The sequence below is a fragment of the Peromyscus leucopus genome, chromosome 19, assembly GCF_004664715.2.
Source record: "Peromyscus leucopus breed LL Stock chromosome 19, UCI_PerLeu_2.1, whole genome shotgun sequence".
NCBI lineage: Eukaryota > Metazoa > Chordata > Mammalia > Rodentia > Cricetidae > Peromyscus > Peromyscus leucopus.
Genome location: NC_051079.1, coordinates 68,165,670 through 68,184,586, shown reverse-complemented (window position 1 = coordinate 68,184,586; position 18,917 = coordinate 68,165,670). Strand labels below are relative to the sequence as shown.

General features: G+C 50.5%; 1 protein-coding gene across 3 annotated transcripts in view; it reads left to right on the top strand.

Annotated features, from left to right (window-relative positions):
* Positions 1-15,277, top strand: part of Nfatc1 (nuclear factor of activated T cells 1) — a 113,801-nt gene extending 98,524 nt beyond the window's left edge. For all 3 annotated transcript variants that reach the window (XM_028872011.2, XM_028872013.2, XM_028872012.2), the window contains exon 10: positions 13,416-15,277. In XM_028872011.2, coding sequence (XP_028727844.1) covers positions 13,416-13,465 — 50 coding nt within the window. In that variant the 3' untranslated portion in view covers positions 13,466-15,277. The remainder of the gene's footprint in view (positions 1-13,415) is intronic.
* The last annotated feature ends 3,640 nt before the right edge of the window (positions 15,278-18,917 follow it).

Genomic DNA, 18,917 nt, shown 5'->3' with positions numbered 1-18,917 from the left:
GGTGCACACCAGTCCTGTTGATTTGATTTAGGTCTGAGGAAAGCTCCAGTAATGTGCAATTACAAAGAACTTAATGGCCCTTTATACTGAATGCAACTTCCATGGCATCTAATATACTTTGATGAATTGCTCATTATGTGCAATGTTGGAATAGCCTCCATAAAGATTAATAATTGGATAATCAATACAAAAATTCAATCTTGGGTTTGTTGTTTTTTTTTTTTCACTCACTCCAGGGTCAATATATGCTCAAGATCACAGAGTCTCATTTGCCTGCATGTTTCTGCCTCCCTCTTCCCTCTCCTTAATTTCCACGTTAGGAATCTCTGTTTCCTGTGCAGATCTCAGAACAGTGAACCAGGGTCTGTGACTGGTCACTTTGCCAGCGGTGGATGGCAGGTCAGACTCGCCTCAAAGTGGCTTCAGTTGGGTGGGTAGGGGGCACACAAGATCCCTGAGGTGTCCTATCACAGGAGCTATGAGAACACAGAGGATAGGTTAAGTAGCCTTTTGTAGATGGTCGGGAAGGTAGTGGACATAAGGAAGTGTGGACATGAGTGTTCTGGGTGGAAGATTCCAAGTGGAAGTTCCACATGGAGAGAAGAGTCCTGCATTCAGGAGGCAGAGGGCAGCCTGCAGAGTTGGCCAGGGCTGTGGGAGCTCAGAGTTCTATTCTGACATGCCTGACTGTGACCCAGGAGTGGACAGCTTTGGTGGGAGCTGATGTAGGAGGGATCCCCTGGCAAAGCATTGTATCCTAACTCATCTCAGGGAGAAGAGCTGGCTTGGTGTATCCCTGGAGGCTGCCATGGGGTCAGCAGACCCACTAGTCAGGGTGAAGGAGAGGAGGCAGGCTGTGAGAGTCACGGCCAGAGAAGAGGAACCATCTCCACTGTACCCAGTGGTGAAACAGACAGGGAGCCTGGAGCTGGCAGGCCTCTTGGTATGGCAAGTCCTCTCAGTCAGGAACTTCTACATCTTCAGACTGGCCAGCCACAGCTTAGCGTTAAGAGGATGTAGACTTCAGTAATGGAGAGAGCAAAGGCTGCGGCCACTCAGGGTGAATGGGAAGGTAAGAAGGCAAAGCCAGGGTACCACCACCGCCATCTGGACTTCGGCTGAGATGGAACCCAAGGCCCTGGGAGGCAAAATGTATGGCAAGATGATAGAGTCACAGGCTGGAGAAAATGGTGCACAACTTTAATCCCAGCACTTGGGAGGCAGCAGCAGATGGGTCTCTGTGAGTTCAAGGCCGGCCTGGTCTGCATAGCTAGTTGCAGTCTACCCAGTGCTACGTAATAAGAATAATGAGACTCCTCCTCCAGTTACTTTATGACAACAAATAGACAGTTTAGTGATGCATGCCTGTCGTCCTGGCACTGAGAAGACTTGAGAAAGAGGGTCACACTCTCTACCCCGGTAAACGTGGAATCAGATGGCAACCAAGTCCAATTAAATGGCAGCCTCCTATGAACTCAGGGCCCTTACTGTGGACTCGCTGAGAGGAACCTGCCCATCCTGTGCCTCTTGGCTGCATGGCTTCACAGGGCTGTTTGCCTAAGAGGCGTGAGTTACAGCGGTAATAGCCAAAAAACAGTCCCGTAAAAGCCATATTGTTTACCAAAGATGAGAGCTACCTGAGTGCCATTTGAACTCCCTTTTCAGTACCTGAGGAAGGCCCGGGCAAGCCATGTCAACTCCCACAGACTCGGAGCAATCAGGCCTAGCTGCTGCCGAGGTGACCCGTGCTCAGTGGGTGAACTCCCCAGGGTCTGGGACCACCTACCGTCAGTGTGTGTGCCCGGCTCTAAAACTGTGGGACAGGAGGGTCGGGAGCAACATCCTGCTCAGCTTGGCCTCTGCAACAGGATTCAGACCCCTAGGGGAGCATGCAGCCTCTTCAGCCCCTCTCTCTGCGTTTCCACTCACGACATCTCTCCTTCCCTAATACCATCTGCTACCGGATACCCGAGGATCATTAAGTATCCCAAAACCTCAGCCATAATATCACTTTTAGCATCATGATTTCAGTTTTGAAGAAACAAATTCATGGGGCCGGAAAGATGGCTCAGTGGTTAAGAGCATTAGCTGCTCCTCTGCATCCCCAACACCTACATGGCCACTCACGTCTGTATGTGACACCAGTCCCAGGGGATCTGATACCTTCTTCTGGCTTCTGTAGGCACTACATGCACGTGGTACAGAGACATACATGCAGGTAAAACACTCAAACACATAAAATAAAAGTAAAGAAAAAATAAAACAAATTCATAATTGCTTCTTGGAATCTGGGCAATATTTGGGGCATTTTGAAGATGAGGGAAATGTGACTTCCTGAGGGATGTATACTTGGTCTTCAGCAGAGCAGCAGAGGAGAAATGTGTGTAGGCCATCCTACTGAGCCACAGGAGAAGACATGGCCTCAGGCTCTCCTGGTCCCCTCTGTGGACGCTGCTGTGACAGGTATCAGCCAGAGCCCGTGAGTGTTCTGATTCCCCCCAGGCTCATAGGATGTATGGAATGAACACGGAGTCCTAGTCCCCCAGCCTCAGGCTGTGCTCACTATGACCAGCTGGGCTCCAGAAGGAGTGGGGGACCTGTGGCTCATGAAGGCTGGGGATGTCAAGGTGGTGCCAGGTCCTAGAAGGTTGTGGGTGTGGTGCCCACGTGGCCTTCACTGCTACTGGGGACAGGGGTCAGTTACATCAGAAGACAGATTGAGAGGTAGGTGTGTGCTGCTTTAGAACCTGGCCCATCACGGAGTCTTCCTCCCTGGGTTTCGTGTGTGTGTGTGTGTGTGTGTGTGTGTGTGTGTGTGTGTGTGTGTGTGTGTTGTGGTGTGGTGTGTGTGTGTGTGTGTGGTGTGTGTGTGTGGTGTGTGTGTGGTGTGTGTGTGTGTGTGTGCGTGTGTGGTGTGGTGTGTCAGAAGTCAATCTTAGGTGTCATTTCTCAGGAGCTAGCACTTTGTCCTTGAGACAGAGTCTCTCACTGGCCTAGGACCTTCCGAGTGGGCTAATCTGACTGGCTAGTGGACCCCAGGCATCCTGTCTCTGACTCCACATCTTCAGCTCTGGGGTTACAAGCACACATCCCAGCACATGGCTTTTTCTGTGGGTTCTGGGGATTTGAACTCAAGTCCTCATGCTTGTATGGCACCCACACTCCTGACATCTTCCTAGTGCTCCAGGGCCTTCTCGAAGAGATGCTCGTCTTCAAATGTGAGTGTTCCCAACAAGCATATGACAAGTAGGGCAGGTTCCCTCACATTCACACCCACTTCGTCTGCCCTGCCAAATGCCAAGGCTGCTGGGTTGTTCAAGCACCAGAACCTGACCTCTTTCTCTCTGTACCTTTTTATTAGTGGCTGTTTCCTTACACGAAATGCAATGGTCACACCTGACAGACTTACTGGATGCCTCTTAGGTAATGTAAGGTTCTGGTTCAAGGTTAAATGAAGCAGGTCCCACCTCCCAGAAGCATAGGAGCCAGGCAGCTTTGAGCTGTCTGTTTTGCTGAACGAGCAGCACCCGGTGACTCACACCTGCTGCTGCTGGGGACACTCAGCCGGGGTCTCCCCAAGCTCCAGGTGGAAACCAGGCTGCTGGAGGGTGGCTTCTGCATCTTCATGTGGTTCCTTGACTTTCTCACATGTCATATGTCAAATAGCCACATGTGAATCCCTCTGTTTCTTCCTCTGTGTTGCAAAGGAAGGAGGGGCCGCCATTGTCTTTGTCCCCGAGACCCTGGTCCCATGCGGAACCAGCCAGAACAGTGCGAGAACGACAAAGTGGAAACTCATGCTGGCCACTCTCCTTCGGGTCCATTGCTTTTTATTTTCACTTAAACTTTTTGTTTTCATTTCTCAATTCCGTTAATTCTGTTGAATGGTAATTTCATAGTTTGGGGAGATATGTTTTACATTTTCTAACAACACAAGGAAAGCCCTGGAAAGAAAAAAAAAAAATACTTGTTGGTGGTTTAATGGTCCTGGTGAGTAATTGCTGAATGGAGTTTGGCACAGATAAAATAGCAGAGCAGATGATATGGAAACATTCTCCAGCCTGCATCAACTGGATGGCCAGGCCTGTGGAATCTCCCGCCACGTGGCCAACCCCGCTGGAGTTTCCACACGGCTGTCTGCGTGCTCGGGAGTTTTCAGGCTAAATAGGGAAGCAGGCTACCTACGGTAGGAAAATCATTCCGTCTTCACGGCTGACAGTCCTGCGTAGCGGCAGCGCCCGGCAGCACTAGCCCCACTCCAGGTGGAGGGTCATGTTTTATTAAAACTGTGACTTGTTGTCACTCACTCCGCTGTCCCACTCTCTCCCTCCAGAAATAGCAAGCCCCGTGGCGGTGGCTCGTTATGATTAAAAGATAAAAATAAGTGGAGGCTGAGATAGACGCAGGCCGCTGAGGTAAGACGAGCGCTTACTTTTTAATGAAACTTGAGAAGCCGCGCTGTTTCCACTGCTTCCCAAAGCATCTTTGAGAAAACCAGAAGCGTGGACCACATTCAGACATGCTGAGAGTGTGCATTTTCCAAGTGGAAGTGGTCATGACACCCAGGCTGAAAACCTGTGTCCTCTGCCTGGAGGGCTGGGCCGCTGTCAGTGGGCAGTTGTGGGCATGCAGACCGCTGGGCACAGGATGATGGCTGATCAAAGGGTACACTTGTGAAGGAGATCCCCATCCTAATACCTCGACCCTTTAATACAGTTCCTCATGTTGTGGTGACCCCCCCCAACCATAAAATCATTGTGTTGCTACTTTATAACTGTATTTCTACTGCTCTTATGAATCGTAATGTAAATATCTGATCTGCAACCCTGAAGGGGTCTCAACTTATGAGCTGAGAACCACTGCTGTAGGAGGCTGTGCCTTCTCAAGAAATCTAAGAATTCTAAGAGCACAAACCCGAGCCAACCCTGGATGGCTCCGGTATGCTGATGGTGGGATAAAAACATCCCTTTCTCCCACCTCCTACTCTCTGGCCCCTCATTCCGATGGCATTTGTGTCCCTAGCTCCTGTCTAGTGCGGTACTTCGTGTAAAACCGAGTCTGTATACGCAGCACGTAGAAACAGCGAGGGCTTCGCACCCTACAACTCACCGAGAACAGAGTGGCAAATACATGCATCATACCCCCTGGAAATGAAAGTTAAGGCAACGGAAATGTGTGTATACTAAGAGTTTCAACCACCATCATTACAGGCTTCTCTTGTTCCGAGAATCATTATATTGTAAAAGTTCAAGGCGGCACACACAAGGCACTTCTCAGAAGGAGTTATTTAAGAATTGCCTTCAACTTTAGGTGTTTCTAGTTCTGCTTACCTAAATCGCTATCCTCTTAGATCCCAGGTCTAACTTTAGCTAAAGGTGCATTTTCTGGGAAGGTTAAAGAATACTTTTTTTTTTTTTTTTTTTGCAATTATCTTTTAGTCATAGGAATGAGAGAGAATGCCCTTCCTGTTTGGTTTCACCCCCAAAAAGTTATTTTGGCTTTTCTTAAAAATAAAAACATTCTCAATGGCTTAAAGTCTGGGGGGGAGGGCGGGAACATGCATTTTTTTCTGTCCCTCAGAGAAAATGGAGTCAGTGAGTAGCCATTACTTTTGTGGCGTGTGCTTGTTTATGTGTGTGTCAACGCATGCGGGAGGGCCCCTGGGACCCCCCATGGTCCATTGTGGGGTTCTGTAAGGATTGTTCAGGCTTTCCTTCCCATCCTGCTTCTGTGGAAAAGATGAAGAGCACTCTGAGGAGAGTCCTCTATCCAGAAATGAAGGGTTGCTCCGCGCCTGTAGGCAGTCCTTGGTTAGGGTCCCGGTTTGTGTCTTGGGTTCCTGAGGCTGGAGGTACAGCTGCTTTCTTTGTTGGAGCCAACGTCACTGGTGAAGGAGCAAGGTGCCTGTGCCACTAAGTGAACAGTATCTGTGTCAATGAGAGGAAAGTGTTTAGATGCTACAGCAGTGGTGTTTTGTTTTTTAAAATATGGCCCTTATCTATGCTTAGTAAATGTTTTGAATGTGAAAGTAATGCAATTACGTGGGCTGAAATTGATGAACCAGAATTCTAATCCTTTAAGTCTGAATCTAGTGTCTAAGAACGAAAATCGAATCTGAATATCATCAAAAACAAGTTTTACCTGTCTCTCCCGGTTCCTCATTCCCCAGGCTGAGGGTGGCCCCCCTCCCCAGCATGATGGTATTCAACTGGTCTCTTAACGTATTTGGGTCACTCAGACAGTCCCACCAAGAAAGAGGGACAAACGGACCATGTGGGCATGTGGGGGCCAGGGAGAGGGGGCTCAGTCATGCCAAAACGCCATTTCCCCCGTTTTGCCCAGATCTCATTACGAAGCTAACACCAGCACTGACCTGAAAACCCAGAGCAGATGTCTGCTCTGATAACCAAGGCACACATGCACCCTTCAGGGAATCTGGAGGATAAAGTTCCCCGGCCCAAGGTGAGGGTGCAGGGCGACCCCTGAGCAGCCATTTTGAGCCCTCTGCACGGGTTTGGCTGAGCCGCGCGGTCCGACTCTGCTTTGCATTCGGTTCAGACCTTGTGACTTCCAACGCACCGCCGGGGCTTTTCCTCCTCCTTCTGACAGACGGTCAGTGACTAGAAAGTTCACCAGAGAGCACTAGCGCCCTCGTGACCGTGACCGTCAGATCGGAGGATGTGGATGAGGGTCGGGTGGGCGCCATTGCTCTGCCCTGTAGAAACCTGGGGAAGGCTTATGTTCCCTAAGGGAGCCGCGGCCAGTATTCCTATGACTGTCTGGGAGCTTCCGAGTGACAGGGCCACACCCACGGGCTGCTTCCCACCTGTCCCTGCCTTCCCTCTCCACCTGAGGACCAGCCCGGCCTGACCCCTAGGTCAAAGTAAGACCCGTAGTGACATCAGACTCCTGGGAGCCACAGGAGATGAGGCTCACGAGCTGTTCACCCCCTGTGTGATGGGCACTCGATGGATGTTGGGCGAGTGAGCAGGGAGGCAAGGCAAGGTGCTCACAGTGGACGCGGGCTGACGTCGCCCCTGGTTTGAGACTTTTCACCCGGGACCATTTATGTTTCCATTAGCTGGCTGAAGGACCTAAACAATGGGAGACCCTGGGGCCTGCTGCTGCCATCCCTACCACACCTCCTCTCACCACAGCTTGCCCAGGCCCAAGGTGGGTTTTCTGAAGCAGTCTTGGATCCTCCCCACAGAGGGTTACTCACAAGTCTGAGTGATGCCCCACCTAGCCTGCAGATACTCCCAGGAAATGCGTGATAGATAGGATGCTGCTCACTGCAAACGACATCAGGGTACATGATGGGTTTCAGGCATTCCTTTCTTCCTGGGGGTCCTTTTGTGCCTCCATTCTGATCACAGGACATCCTGCATCTCGGTGACAAGCTAGACTTCAGATCCTGGGCTTTCCTCTGGGACAGTTACTTTCTGCTGCACCTTAAAGATGCATCACTGCCACTCAGCAGAGTGTCCCATCACAGACACAGTCAACTTGTCTGTCTAGGACTGTCGTACAGCTGTGTGAGGTGGACTGGGTGGAGCCCTTGAAGGGCAGGATTGGAAGAGGTCAGATTTTAAAATGAGGCCAGAAGCAGAAAAACGATGATCACGTGAGATTGGAGCCTTCTTTTTGAGCTTACCTGGTCTCATCCCTCACTGTTCACATCCAAGAGTCGCCCACCAGACCTAAGCCCACCACCACACTGCAGCAGAGCGAACGCAGCTTCTGAAAGGTGTGCCAGCAGGTTTCCCCCAGGATCGATCTGACGACCTGCATCTCTGAGGGGGATTTGTTCACTGGCTGGCTGCCTCGTAGCAGGAGAGACACTGACCCTAGGGCTGTTTGCTCTTTCAGTGTCCCAGAAACCAAGTGACAGGGTTCTGTGATTGTTTACCTCAGTCTGCCCACCTTTTAAAAAAGACTTCAGTGCGGGAGAAATGACTAAAACAAACAAAAGGAAACAAGCCAGCCTTTCAGCCCCACAGAAGCCCGGTGTTTGTCATGAGCTGGTAACGGGGGCATGCGTTGATGCTCAAGGCTTTGTTTCATTTGAACAGACTCGGGCAGCAGGGAAAGAAAGCAATAGTAAATACAAGCATTGCCTGCAGAGACAGAAACTCTGCGCCTGGGGGAAGCTTTGCAAGTTAAAACGGGGATGGCATGGGAGTAAGTTTAGAAGAGGGAACTGGCGGAAGGATTTCCGAAGCCTGCATCCCTCTGTCCCCGCCACCTTCTCACCAGGTCCCGGGCCACCAGTCTAGGCTGTTGATGAGTTTCCCAGTGAAGTATGTTCTTAAAAGTCACATCTAACCTGTGGACTTTGCAGTGGGAACACAGGCAGCAGACACAGAGGACGGGGTGGGACGATGCACGCTGCATGTGTGATGCACAGACCCAGACCCAGCGCCGTAGACCACAGCAGCTGGAAAACAAGAGCCACCGACCGAGCCCCACGCGGCCTTCTGTGGTGTCTCTCCCTGGCAGAACTGGTTACTTTGATATCTGCCTTATTCCCTACCATGATTGCTGCAAGCATCCCCAAAAATACAGACTGAAGCCTAAAACCCACAGAGGGTATGTAAATGGTGGGCAAAATAATTGTTCATTATTAAGCAATTAATAATTTTAAAGTTTGACTTAAGACCCTCAGTCAACAATGTCAGGTGGCTCTGACTCAAAGCTTTGTCCTTCCGAGGACAAGAGAGAGTCGGCTACAGGCATGCTCTCACGAACCCTCATTGCTTTGCAATGCTCTCTGCAGTTTCACAAAACCCACAAGTGACCAGAGAGAGATGTGAGCTCTGACTCTCATGGGCACCTGAGATTCTCCCGCCAGTTTTCTGGCAGGGCACTAAAAAGGAAGACAGCAGCTGTGTGCAAGTGTGACCATCTCACTTGGGGAGGACTTTCTGCCTCACTTGGGGAGGACTTTCTGCCTCACTTGGGGAGGACTTTCTGCCTTGCTAGTGATTTACACAACTCGTAAGTGACTAGCCAAGGAGGCTCTGTGCAGAGCTGGAAAGACCCTTGTTAAGATTTCCAGGTCCTGTGAGCACAGGTGGAATTCTATGCCTACACTTTGAACTCTTTAGTTTTTGTACTTGAGACAGAAATTGCTGACTTTCTGTTTCAGTCGATTCCAGGCATGCACACAGGAGTGGGTGTGAGTGTGGGTATGTAGATGAGATTCGTAGGGACGCACGCAGCCTGTGGGCACATCCCAGGTTATTATAACAATTCAAAGTGCCACACACATACTTTAGAGAGAGAAAAAAAGCAATAGTTTCCACCTTAGGAGCATTTTAGAGAAAATCAAATATAAGGGGAAAAAACCCTCCTTACTTATTAAATTGAATTGTGGTCTAACAGTTTGCCACATCCTGTTAAGGGACATCTGACTAAGTGAGCAGAGGTTCCTCTTTCAGGCAAGTCGTGAGGGTCACATGTCACCTGCAGTTCAAAACACCTCTATAAAGAGAGGCCTTCTTGTCAGTGGAAAAGCTGAATAAGAAGATGGAAATCATCGGTGGAGAGAAGACACGGTGGGAACTCGTGGGTGTCACCGCCACAGCTGTATCAGAGAGAAAGCCACCCCAGAGGGACCAGCAGAGCCAGGGAAACGTGGGCCGATAGGGACCCAGAGTGGTGACCTCATGGAAGAGAAAGTGGTGGCAGGAAAAGAACGGAGGAGGGGGTGATCGAGGTGTTGGTCAGCCATCTGTCAACTGCACCACCTCGGGTGTGTCCCTTGTCCACCTGCAAAATGGAAGCACAGGTGACTTCACAGGCGCTATCGCAGACATGCCTAGAGAAATGCACCCCTCTGTCTTATAAATAGTTGGGTGGGTGGCGGTCACCACTGCAGTCCTGCCCGTCCCAGCGGTATGGACAGTTGTATGGAATTCCACTAGAAAGCAGGCATCCGTCTTTGCTGTCCATCAGCTGCTGCCGGCCCCGTTCAGTCCCATGGGCAGTTTTGGGAAAGCTCTTACAGGGGAGGATGGCTTGGGCTCATGAAACTTCATGATCCTAACTGGACATCGTGAGCCTGACCAACAGCAGGACACGGGACACCTCCAGCCCACGAGCGTTGGGGCGGGGAAGCGGGTCAGCCGCCTGAAGTCGTGTATGGCAACAGGTGCTCAGGGACCGGCCTGGAGCTCTCCCGAGCTCTCGGTGGTAACCCCAAACAAGACTGAGAAAGCAGACCAGACATTTGGTGGCCTGCCTACTGCTGCCTCCAGCGGGGGACCCCTGTGGCTGAAGACCACTGAGTAATTTCCCTTCCCTCAGCAGGGCTCTCCCTTTGAGGCTCAGGTGCCCCAGTGGGTAGCAGGGGGAAGCCCACATCTCATGTTTCTTCCTCTTTTACCTCTAAAGCAATTTTTTTTGTGTGGTCTTGTCAGGCCCATGAGTAGCTAGAAGATTCTCAGCTGCTTTTTGATGTCTCTGACCCATGCCATCACCCTTATCCCTTAGAACCCCCATGGGCCACAGCTGCTCTTCAGATCATCTTTTGGTCCCATTTTTATTACTGCCTGGATTCCTCTCCTGGTCCATCATCGCTCTACCTTAGGCCATGCAATTACTCCTCCAACCTCCCTCCTTCCATTGTTACGATCCCTCAGGCTCCTCTCTTAAATCCTTTTATCTCGTAGTATTTCTCAGACTTCCCTTCTTTCATTATCAGCTTTACTCCTCAGTTGTGTGTGTGTGTGTGTGTGTGTGTGTGTGTGTGTGTGGTGTGTGTGTGTGTGTAATGTATGTACACATGTGTGAGTGCATGCCTCTGGCATACAGGAAGGCTGGAGGAAGATTTGGGTATCCCATTCTATCACTCTCCACCTCACTCCCTTGAAACGGGGTCTCATTGAACCTGGAGAAAGGCCGACAGTCAGCAAGCTCTGGTGATCCTCCTCCTGCCTCTGGACCCCACGGTGCTGGGGTTCCAGGTGCATAGCCACACCTGGCTTTTTAATGTGAGTGCTGGGGATTTGCACTCAGGTCCTGACTTTACTTGAACAGTAAACACTGTCACTCACTAAGCCTTGGCCCCGGCCCCCGCCATCCTTCATTATTCCCCCCCACACCGTCCTTGCTCTCCTCATCACTATTACTCCTTAGATCTCTCATTTCTCACTGGGCTTCTCTTGTTCTCCTCAACATGATTCTTTATGCCTCCTTTCACTATTAAACACCGCTAGTGGAATGATTGGTCTGTTAATCAATCTATGCTATGATTTGAATGAACAATGGAGCGCTGGTTCTCTTCGCGTAATTCGGTTTGGTGCCCCAGTTCTTGTATGGAGCCCAGTTAAAATGTGTTTGGAACCCAAGGAATTGCCTCTGCCTCTAAGTGGTGGCTCATCTTCCCAGTCCTGGGGTTTCACACCCCGCAGGCATCTTCCCCAGCCTCGAATGGCCACCTGCCACTCGGAGAGGGTCTCCAATCCAGAGCCCCAGGTGGAGCGTTCCTCTTAACTCTGCACCCTGAGCCCTAATGCATGCGGCAAGGCTTGGAGACAGTGTGAGACAACTGAGACACCCTGGCAGTCAGGCACAGCTGTCTGTCACCGGAACAGAGATGGGTGTGGCACAGTGGAGGGACTGTGGCTTGTCTCCACCCCCCGCACAGAAACCCTCTGCACAAAGCTCTGTGCTTCATCAAGTGTCTGAGCCCTCCTAACTTGGCCCCGAGACATCCTAATTTCAGGCACGTCTTTTTCCACCTTAAAAAAAAAAAAGGAAGGAAGGAAGAAATGAAATCGTGGTCTTCCTTTGTCGGCTGTTCTTCGACAGGACGCCGATGAACTAGAGTATAAAGTAGACAGGTGCGCCTCTTCCAGGAGTTCCACACAAGTGACAGGCAAAGGTGAATGAAATGCCTCTCGTCCCGGGGTACCCCTGCTGAGGCGCCAAACGTAAAGCTCAGCCCAAAGAGGTTGGCAAGAGAGCCATGAGAAAAGCCTTGTGGACTCAGAAGGGATTCAGGAGGGGCACGTGACTGTGGCTTGCACTGCCCAGAGCAGACGGCCCTCGGTCCTCCTGGGGTCCCTGCTGCCCGACTGCTCCTCAGGGCTGTGCAGCGGCCCCGCCCCCACACCCCAGGAAACATCATGGAAAATGTTGGTAGCTAAGGAGCTACCAGGGCGCACTCCAGGGACAAGTTGAGTCCTGATTGCTGGTCCCAGACCAGCCTGTGAGCACCTGGGCCTTGTTATTCCTCATTAGTGGCTGTGAAGTCACAGGGCCAGAGGGAGCCTGCCTGCCTTCTGGTATTTTCCACACTAAAGACCGAGCCCTCTCCGTAGTGTGCTGGTCAAGGATCACTCCTGGATCTGCACAAAGGGGCCCAGGAGTGCCCCCCACCATCACCACCACCAATGAAGCTGGCCAGGAAGCAGCCATGGTTCACCTTTGAAAGTGTGACTCTTGAGGGAACAGCTTGAGGAACTCCCCTAGGCAGGGGAGCCCAGGAGCAGCAGTGGCCCTGGTGTAGGAAGCCTCGCTCTTGTAAGTCTCTTGCCAGGCAGCTCCTGTTGGACGAGCCTGAGCCCTGTTTGTCTCCGGGCTTCCTTCTGCTATCAGCTCCCATGACACAATTCCTGGTTCCCCCCAGTTGCGTTTTATTATTGTTATTCTTAAAACTATTGCTGGGGAAGGGGTGTTGAAAGGCACTTTGGGGAAGGGAGGGGTGATGGAGCACACGCCCCCTGATGGCTCCAGGAAGTGTCCTCAGACAGGCCGGGGCCTCCATTAGGGAGCTCTAGGGCCTTATCTAGGTGCAGGGCGGGTGTTCCAGCCCATGGCGAAGGGAAGCCTGGGTGGTTCCCTGACGTCAGCGTGGGTGCCCTGCCTTCAAACTCTGTTAGAAAAATGGGACGTGGTGACAGCTGCCCAGTGACATTTCCTATCTCGGTGTGGATCAGGTGGTTGGGCAGAGAGAGGCAGGGTGGGGAGGGAGGGATGTTGTGCTGTTGGCTGGCGGGGGCCTTCCCTACCTTCTCTCATTTCCTGTCCATCTGCCAAAAATCACACACTGAGAGTGGCCATCACTGGCTTGTGGGGGCCACTGTGACTTGACCCTCTTCAGAAAAACAAGTGAAGTATCCCAAACAAAGGGAGGTTCATGACCATGGTAGATCCCACCACCTTCCGTCCCAGCCACTGAGCGCACTCCAGGGGGGGCGGTGTTGTGGTGTGTCAACGTTTTGTTTTACAAACTTGGGGAACATCCTGGAGTTGACTCCTGCCCTGAGGAAGGTATTCTGGGGCATCTAAGCGTCGCAGACGGAATATAACCCGTTGGAAATGTGGTGGTTGGCATCTCCTGCTATTGACTTGGAGGTTGGCAGTATGGTACCATTTCCCTAATACTCTCTCCTCTGGTTTCCTTGCAGTAAACGAAATCATACGCAACGACCTCTCCAGCACGAACCCCCACTCCTAACTCAGCGCGTTGGAGCTGGCAGGAGCTGTGTGGAGTTGGCTCAGTGCAGAGAACTGAGCTTCAGCAAGCGAGACTTTGATGAAATAAACTGAACCCACATCTGGTACCACTCAGAAATCCCAACCTACCGAATGCTAGGAGCTTGCGTCTGAAGAAGTAGCTCTCTAACGAGGATGGAGTAGAAGAGGGGGCCATGGTGACTCTTGAGAGAAAAGCCATCTCAAGGGAAGAAGAGAAGGGCTGGCCGGTGAGGCCAGGGACAGATGCTGGCCCACGAAAGAGGGGCCTGTGTGGCAGACTGAGCCCAAGGCTGACCCTTCTGCCCACTGGATTCAAACACAGGAAGTGCCTTATTTCATCCGACCACCACCCCAGGGCATTGTGGAAGCAAGCATTGAATTTTCTACCATGAGAGTATTTGTAGGAGCCAAAGCTATTTAAAAACATAAGCAAAAACAAAAACAAAAAGCAAAAACACTTTGTTAGGAGCCTTTATCCTTTGTGTTAATTGATAGGATTCTGGTAAGCTATGGCTTCCTACTTATTTCTAACTTTCCTGGCTGTCCTACACGATTTGCCTGCCTTATCCAGTGCATTTTAGAGGTCTTCCAATTGTCATCTCGGCTCTTTCATAATCAGCTCCCTCCTCCGTGTGACTAAAACCATAAGTTTGTTAATAATAGCATGCTGAGATTTTTTTTGTTCTTAATCTGGCTTCAAACATAGTGAAAGGAAGTTGAACAGCACACGACAGGGTCCTGGACAGAACAGAGCCTGCCTGCTACAGGACAGTACCTTGTGTTTGCATGCATGTACATATAGGCATATATTTATGTATAGATAGATATTCAAGAACGGAGATGGCGATGACCAGTCCATGTCCAGCGGGGCTTCCATGTTAGCAATAATGAGTGTCCACCTTGAGAATGCACCTCAGAGTCCAGACCCGATTTTCCAGCACCTTCCATCAGGGTCTGTGACCCCTGAACAGGCAAGGTGGCGTTTTCTTATCTCATGTAGTTACTGAGGACTCTAGACCACCGTAGAGCTGTGCTCAAATGCCCACAGGCTACCAAATGGCCAAGTCTGAAAGTGGTTGTAAATAACCGTTACAAAAAAGGAGTGTAATATATTTGTTCAATTATAAGATTATTATTTCACAGAAGCCTTATAGCTCTCTGCTTCATCTAAGAAAACAATTACCAAAAACAATGTTTCTATATGCAGTCTGTGGATAGTGTGTTTTCAGGTTAGTTACTGGTAACAGATAGGCTGGTGTCAGCTTTGTGTAATTAGCCGCTTATTACAGTTACTAGCAGTGACCTATTATTTCTTATAACCAAAAAGCACGGTTTAATTAAAACATGTTTAATGATTGTGCCTTAGGAGTTAATGCCCCCTTATGGAACATGCCTGAATTGCACCTGTGGGTGGAAGTTGTAAATCAGTCACAGACTGAGTCATGACAAGAAAAGCTCTCTCACAGGAAGATGTATCTTCAAAATGTTTGTTCTGTACAATGGTGTCTTACCTTTCTCCAACTCACAGAAAGAAACAAATGTCTGAAAGCCATACTGGACGTTTTCACACGACTGTGAAGAGCTGACGTGCGCCGCCTTGTACACACATAGCTCCTGGCCACTTGTAGGCTGCCTCCCGCCTGCATCTAGTATGTACCTGTGTTTATTAGCATCATGGAGCTGCATGGACCATTCTTAGTAGACTGTCAAATGAAAGCAAGCGTTTGATATTTGTGTCCGCTATCTTTGTAGTTAGAAAATGGATCCAATAAAGCAGTATTTTTTTCTTTTTTCCCTTTTTTTTTTTCTTTTTTTTTTTTTTTCTGGACAGTCTGTGTGAGAATGATTAGGGGGTCACTCTGCTTTCTTCTGTATTGCATGTGAATGTGGGGATCTGTGACAAGTGCCTCACGGAGTGGATCTGGCTGGCCCCGCATCATCTAAACACAGGAAGAAGCGTGTCTTCCCTTCCTGAAAGAAACGAGTGGATATTTGGTAGTGTTTCCCGGCATTGTAAACAAAACACTTCAAAAATGCTCATCCAGTCTAGGTGGGGAAGGAACTTGTGCTTATGCCAAATACTTTCACTCAGAGAGAGACTCGGGTGAGGCGCTGCCACCCACGTGCTCGCTTGTGATTGGACAAGTTGCTTTAGCAAGAGCGTGCTTGTGCCCTGGTTGGGGCAGCCTGTGCCTTCTCTCTCCATCTGCTCTTCTGCTCCGTCTCTCTTCCCCTCGCAGACCAAGGAGACATGAGATCGCCGTAGTGTTACTGACCTTAAGTGTCTCTCAAACAGTGTTCTGTGCCCAGGGCTTGAATGCCAAAACCCTTGTGTCCCCTGCTGAGAGGTTTACAGACTGACTTACAGTACAAGAGAAACTGCCCTCACCTAAACTGATGTTCATGTGTCCACTCCACCAGGGTGCTGCCTCGAGGTTTTTTGAAGTAAGCTTTCCCACAAGCTCATGGGACCTGCCCAAGGAGAATAACAAAAAAAAGGGGGGGGGCAGAGGGTGATGTGGGAGAAGGTGGCCGGTTATTATACTCAGAGTCTTTGACCTGTGGATGGATGGTGAGTCTCAGAAGTCCAGGATGCTGGGTCTAAGGAAGCAACAGACTTGTATGTCTGCGGAACAACTCGGAAGCTACCTGTCCCCTCCCTGTGCTGGGGACTGGGCCAGCTGGGCTCTGAGGATGGCGGCGTGGTGCCGGGAGCTGCCCTTACCAGCATGTGCTTTGTAAACTCCCACCCTCCTCAATCCCAACAGTAGAATTTTATAGCTCTCCAAATACACACAGATATACAAGATTATGGAGGGATTCGGCCCAGGAAGCTGGGCTACTAAAAATGACACCATTAGTTTTTGAACCTTCTAGATTGATTTTGACCAATGAAGAAACGTTGAAGAATCCCTGGATTCACTTGTAGCAGGGAGGTTGCACAGGTTAGCAGGAAACCACTGGGGCAGTTGTGAGTGGCCCTCATGTCTCCCAGAGCAAAGCTGTAGTTCTTAGGGGAAGTGGGGGAGGCTAGGAGAGGCCTCAGCTTAACTGGGATGGCTGGGTTCTCCGGAGAACTTCATTCTCTGCTGGATACTGGCTTCCCATAGTGTCTGTCCTCAGTGACCAAAACCACTGAGGAGCCTTAAGGACAGATGGATTTCCCTAGACTTGTTAAATATCAGAGAGACAAACAGCAACACAGAACCACCCCACATCCGCTTCATTTCTGACCTGAGACTTCGTAGGAAGACTCTGATATGTATACAGTTTGTCCTCATGATCCAAAGTCCAGATATTTGGGGTCCAGCTACCTTCCCTGGAGGCTCCCAACCTGGGAAGCCAAGGCTGACTGAGAGTAGTTAATGAGTCCCTGATGATGGACAAGGCTCCCCTGGGGTCTCTGACCTCACCCATGAGCACAACCCCAAACCTCCGGCTTACCCCCATGATTATACTGTGGATGAGCAGATGTGGACGAGCTGGGTCTCTTTTCAGTGCCAGTAAAGTGTTCGTGGAATTTGTTCCCCATAGAGGGTGTAAACTGTACTTGGGAGTTTCTGATAGGAGATCCTTCTGGGAGGAAACTGAGGCAGAGGTAAAGAACTCTTAACTTTCCTCTCTCTCTCTCTCTCTCTCTCTCTCTCTCTCTCTCTCTCTCTCTCTCTCTCTCTCTCTCTCTCTCCCCGTGTGTGTGTGTGTGTGTGTGTGTGTGTTTGTGTGTGTGTGTGTGTGTGTGTGTGTGTGTGTGTGTGTGAAGAAGATTTCATTGGGGGTTGTTCTTCATGAAGCCAGCAGCCATCTCCTTGTTCTTTTGAGACAGGGTCTCCTGCTTGCTTGGAGTTGCCAATCATGTTAGGCTGGTCAGCAAGTCCTGGGGATCCTTCTCTCTCTGCCTGCCCCGTGTTGGGATTTCAGCTATGGACTGATGTCCCTGTTTGGTCTGGTTTAAATATGGGCTCTGGGAATTAAATCCAGGTCCCCATGCTGACAAAGCAAGCATTTTGCTGTCTGAACCTGGGTTTTGGAATTCACGGGAGATGGAGACAACCATTTTTTAGTGTGAAGCACTGTGGCACAGTATGTGTACGTGTTCACACGATGTGTGGCCCCTCTGTCCAGTCCCAAAATATCTTCATTACCCCCAAAAGCAAAGCCCATGCTTGTTCCTGGGCCCCTAGATACAGAAACTTAGCTCTGTCCCCAGTAGACTTTCTGGCTTGGGGCAGTTGACACACATGGGCTTCCAGCACAGTGTCCTGTGAGCCTGGCCTCCGTCTCCTGCCCATCTCTGACCTACATACATCTACAAGGTAGTGCCCTCCAGTGCTGTGCCCCCCATGCAGCCACAATGCTGCATTGTGCAGCCCCCATTGCCACTTATTCATTCCCCACGGGCAGATGTTGAGTCCTCTTCCCGTCTGGCTCTCTGTGAGCACTGCTCTTTTGAAGGCTCGTACACATTTACTCTCAGCTCTGGGACAGACGCTGAAGAGTGGCGCCCCTGGTCATGTGGCAACTGAATGTAAGTTTACAGGACTGTTTAAATTATCCCTCCCTGAGACAGACCCGGCTCACTAACCTAATTTGGAATTACACATGTGAAGCACATCATATTTATAATTCTTTATGCCAAAAAAAATTAAGTTAGGTCAAACATGACTGAACGTTTGCGAAGACGGAGGCTGGAAGCAGCCCCTCGGCCCGCCTGTGACCGCTCTCAGCAGAGCTGGCCCATCCAGGGTTTCTGCTGGGAAGCTGGGACCACAAGAGCTCATGTGAGTCATTGCTGTGGTCCCAGCAGAGCCCATGGTGACGACTCCCTTTACTTGACACACAAACTAACACAATGAAGAAAAAAAGCCGTGGAAAAGACTTCCAGAGCTGGGAGGAGCGAGCCTGGAGTGAGGACGCCCTCAAATGGCAGAGCCACTGTGGGTATGGCCCAAGGAGCAAACCCAGTCCTCCCATTCTCCAAGTGAGGCTCAGCGTGCTCTCTGTGTCTAGGTTTCGACAAAAAGCGTTCTCACCGCCTCTCAGCCCTGTGACCCACGGGCCTGCAGACATGGCGCTGGTACCCTTTGTTTGACTGCTCACAAGGGTTCTTGCTTACAGTGCTTAGAACAGAGAGGTGAGCCATGCTGCTGCCAATGGGCTTCTGTCCCCAGCACCGCCTTCACCGTTAGCCATCCTTTTGTCTAAAGAGAAGGGAAACACAAATGGGAATCCGTCTGAGGCTCACCCAAGTCAGTGGAAAGCACCCTGGTTGCCGGGTTCCCTCTCAGCCCCTCTCTCCTGCTATCGCCCGGTCTAGCCTGCTCTAACGAAAAGCTGAGCCCTGCTTACTCCTACCACCGGTCTTTCCCACCCTGCTTTCCCAGCCATGCGTCTGTCACTGCCACAGACTATTTCAGGACAAGGATATTGCCCAT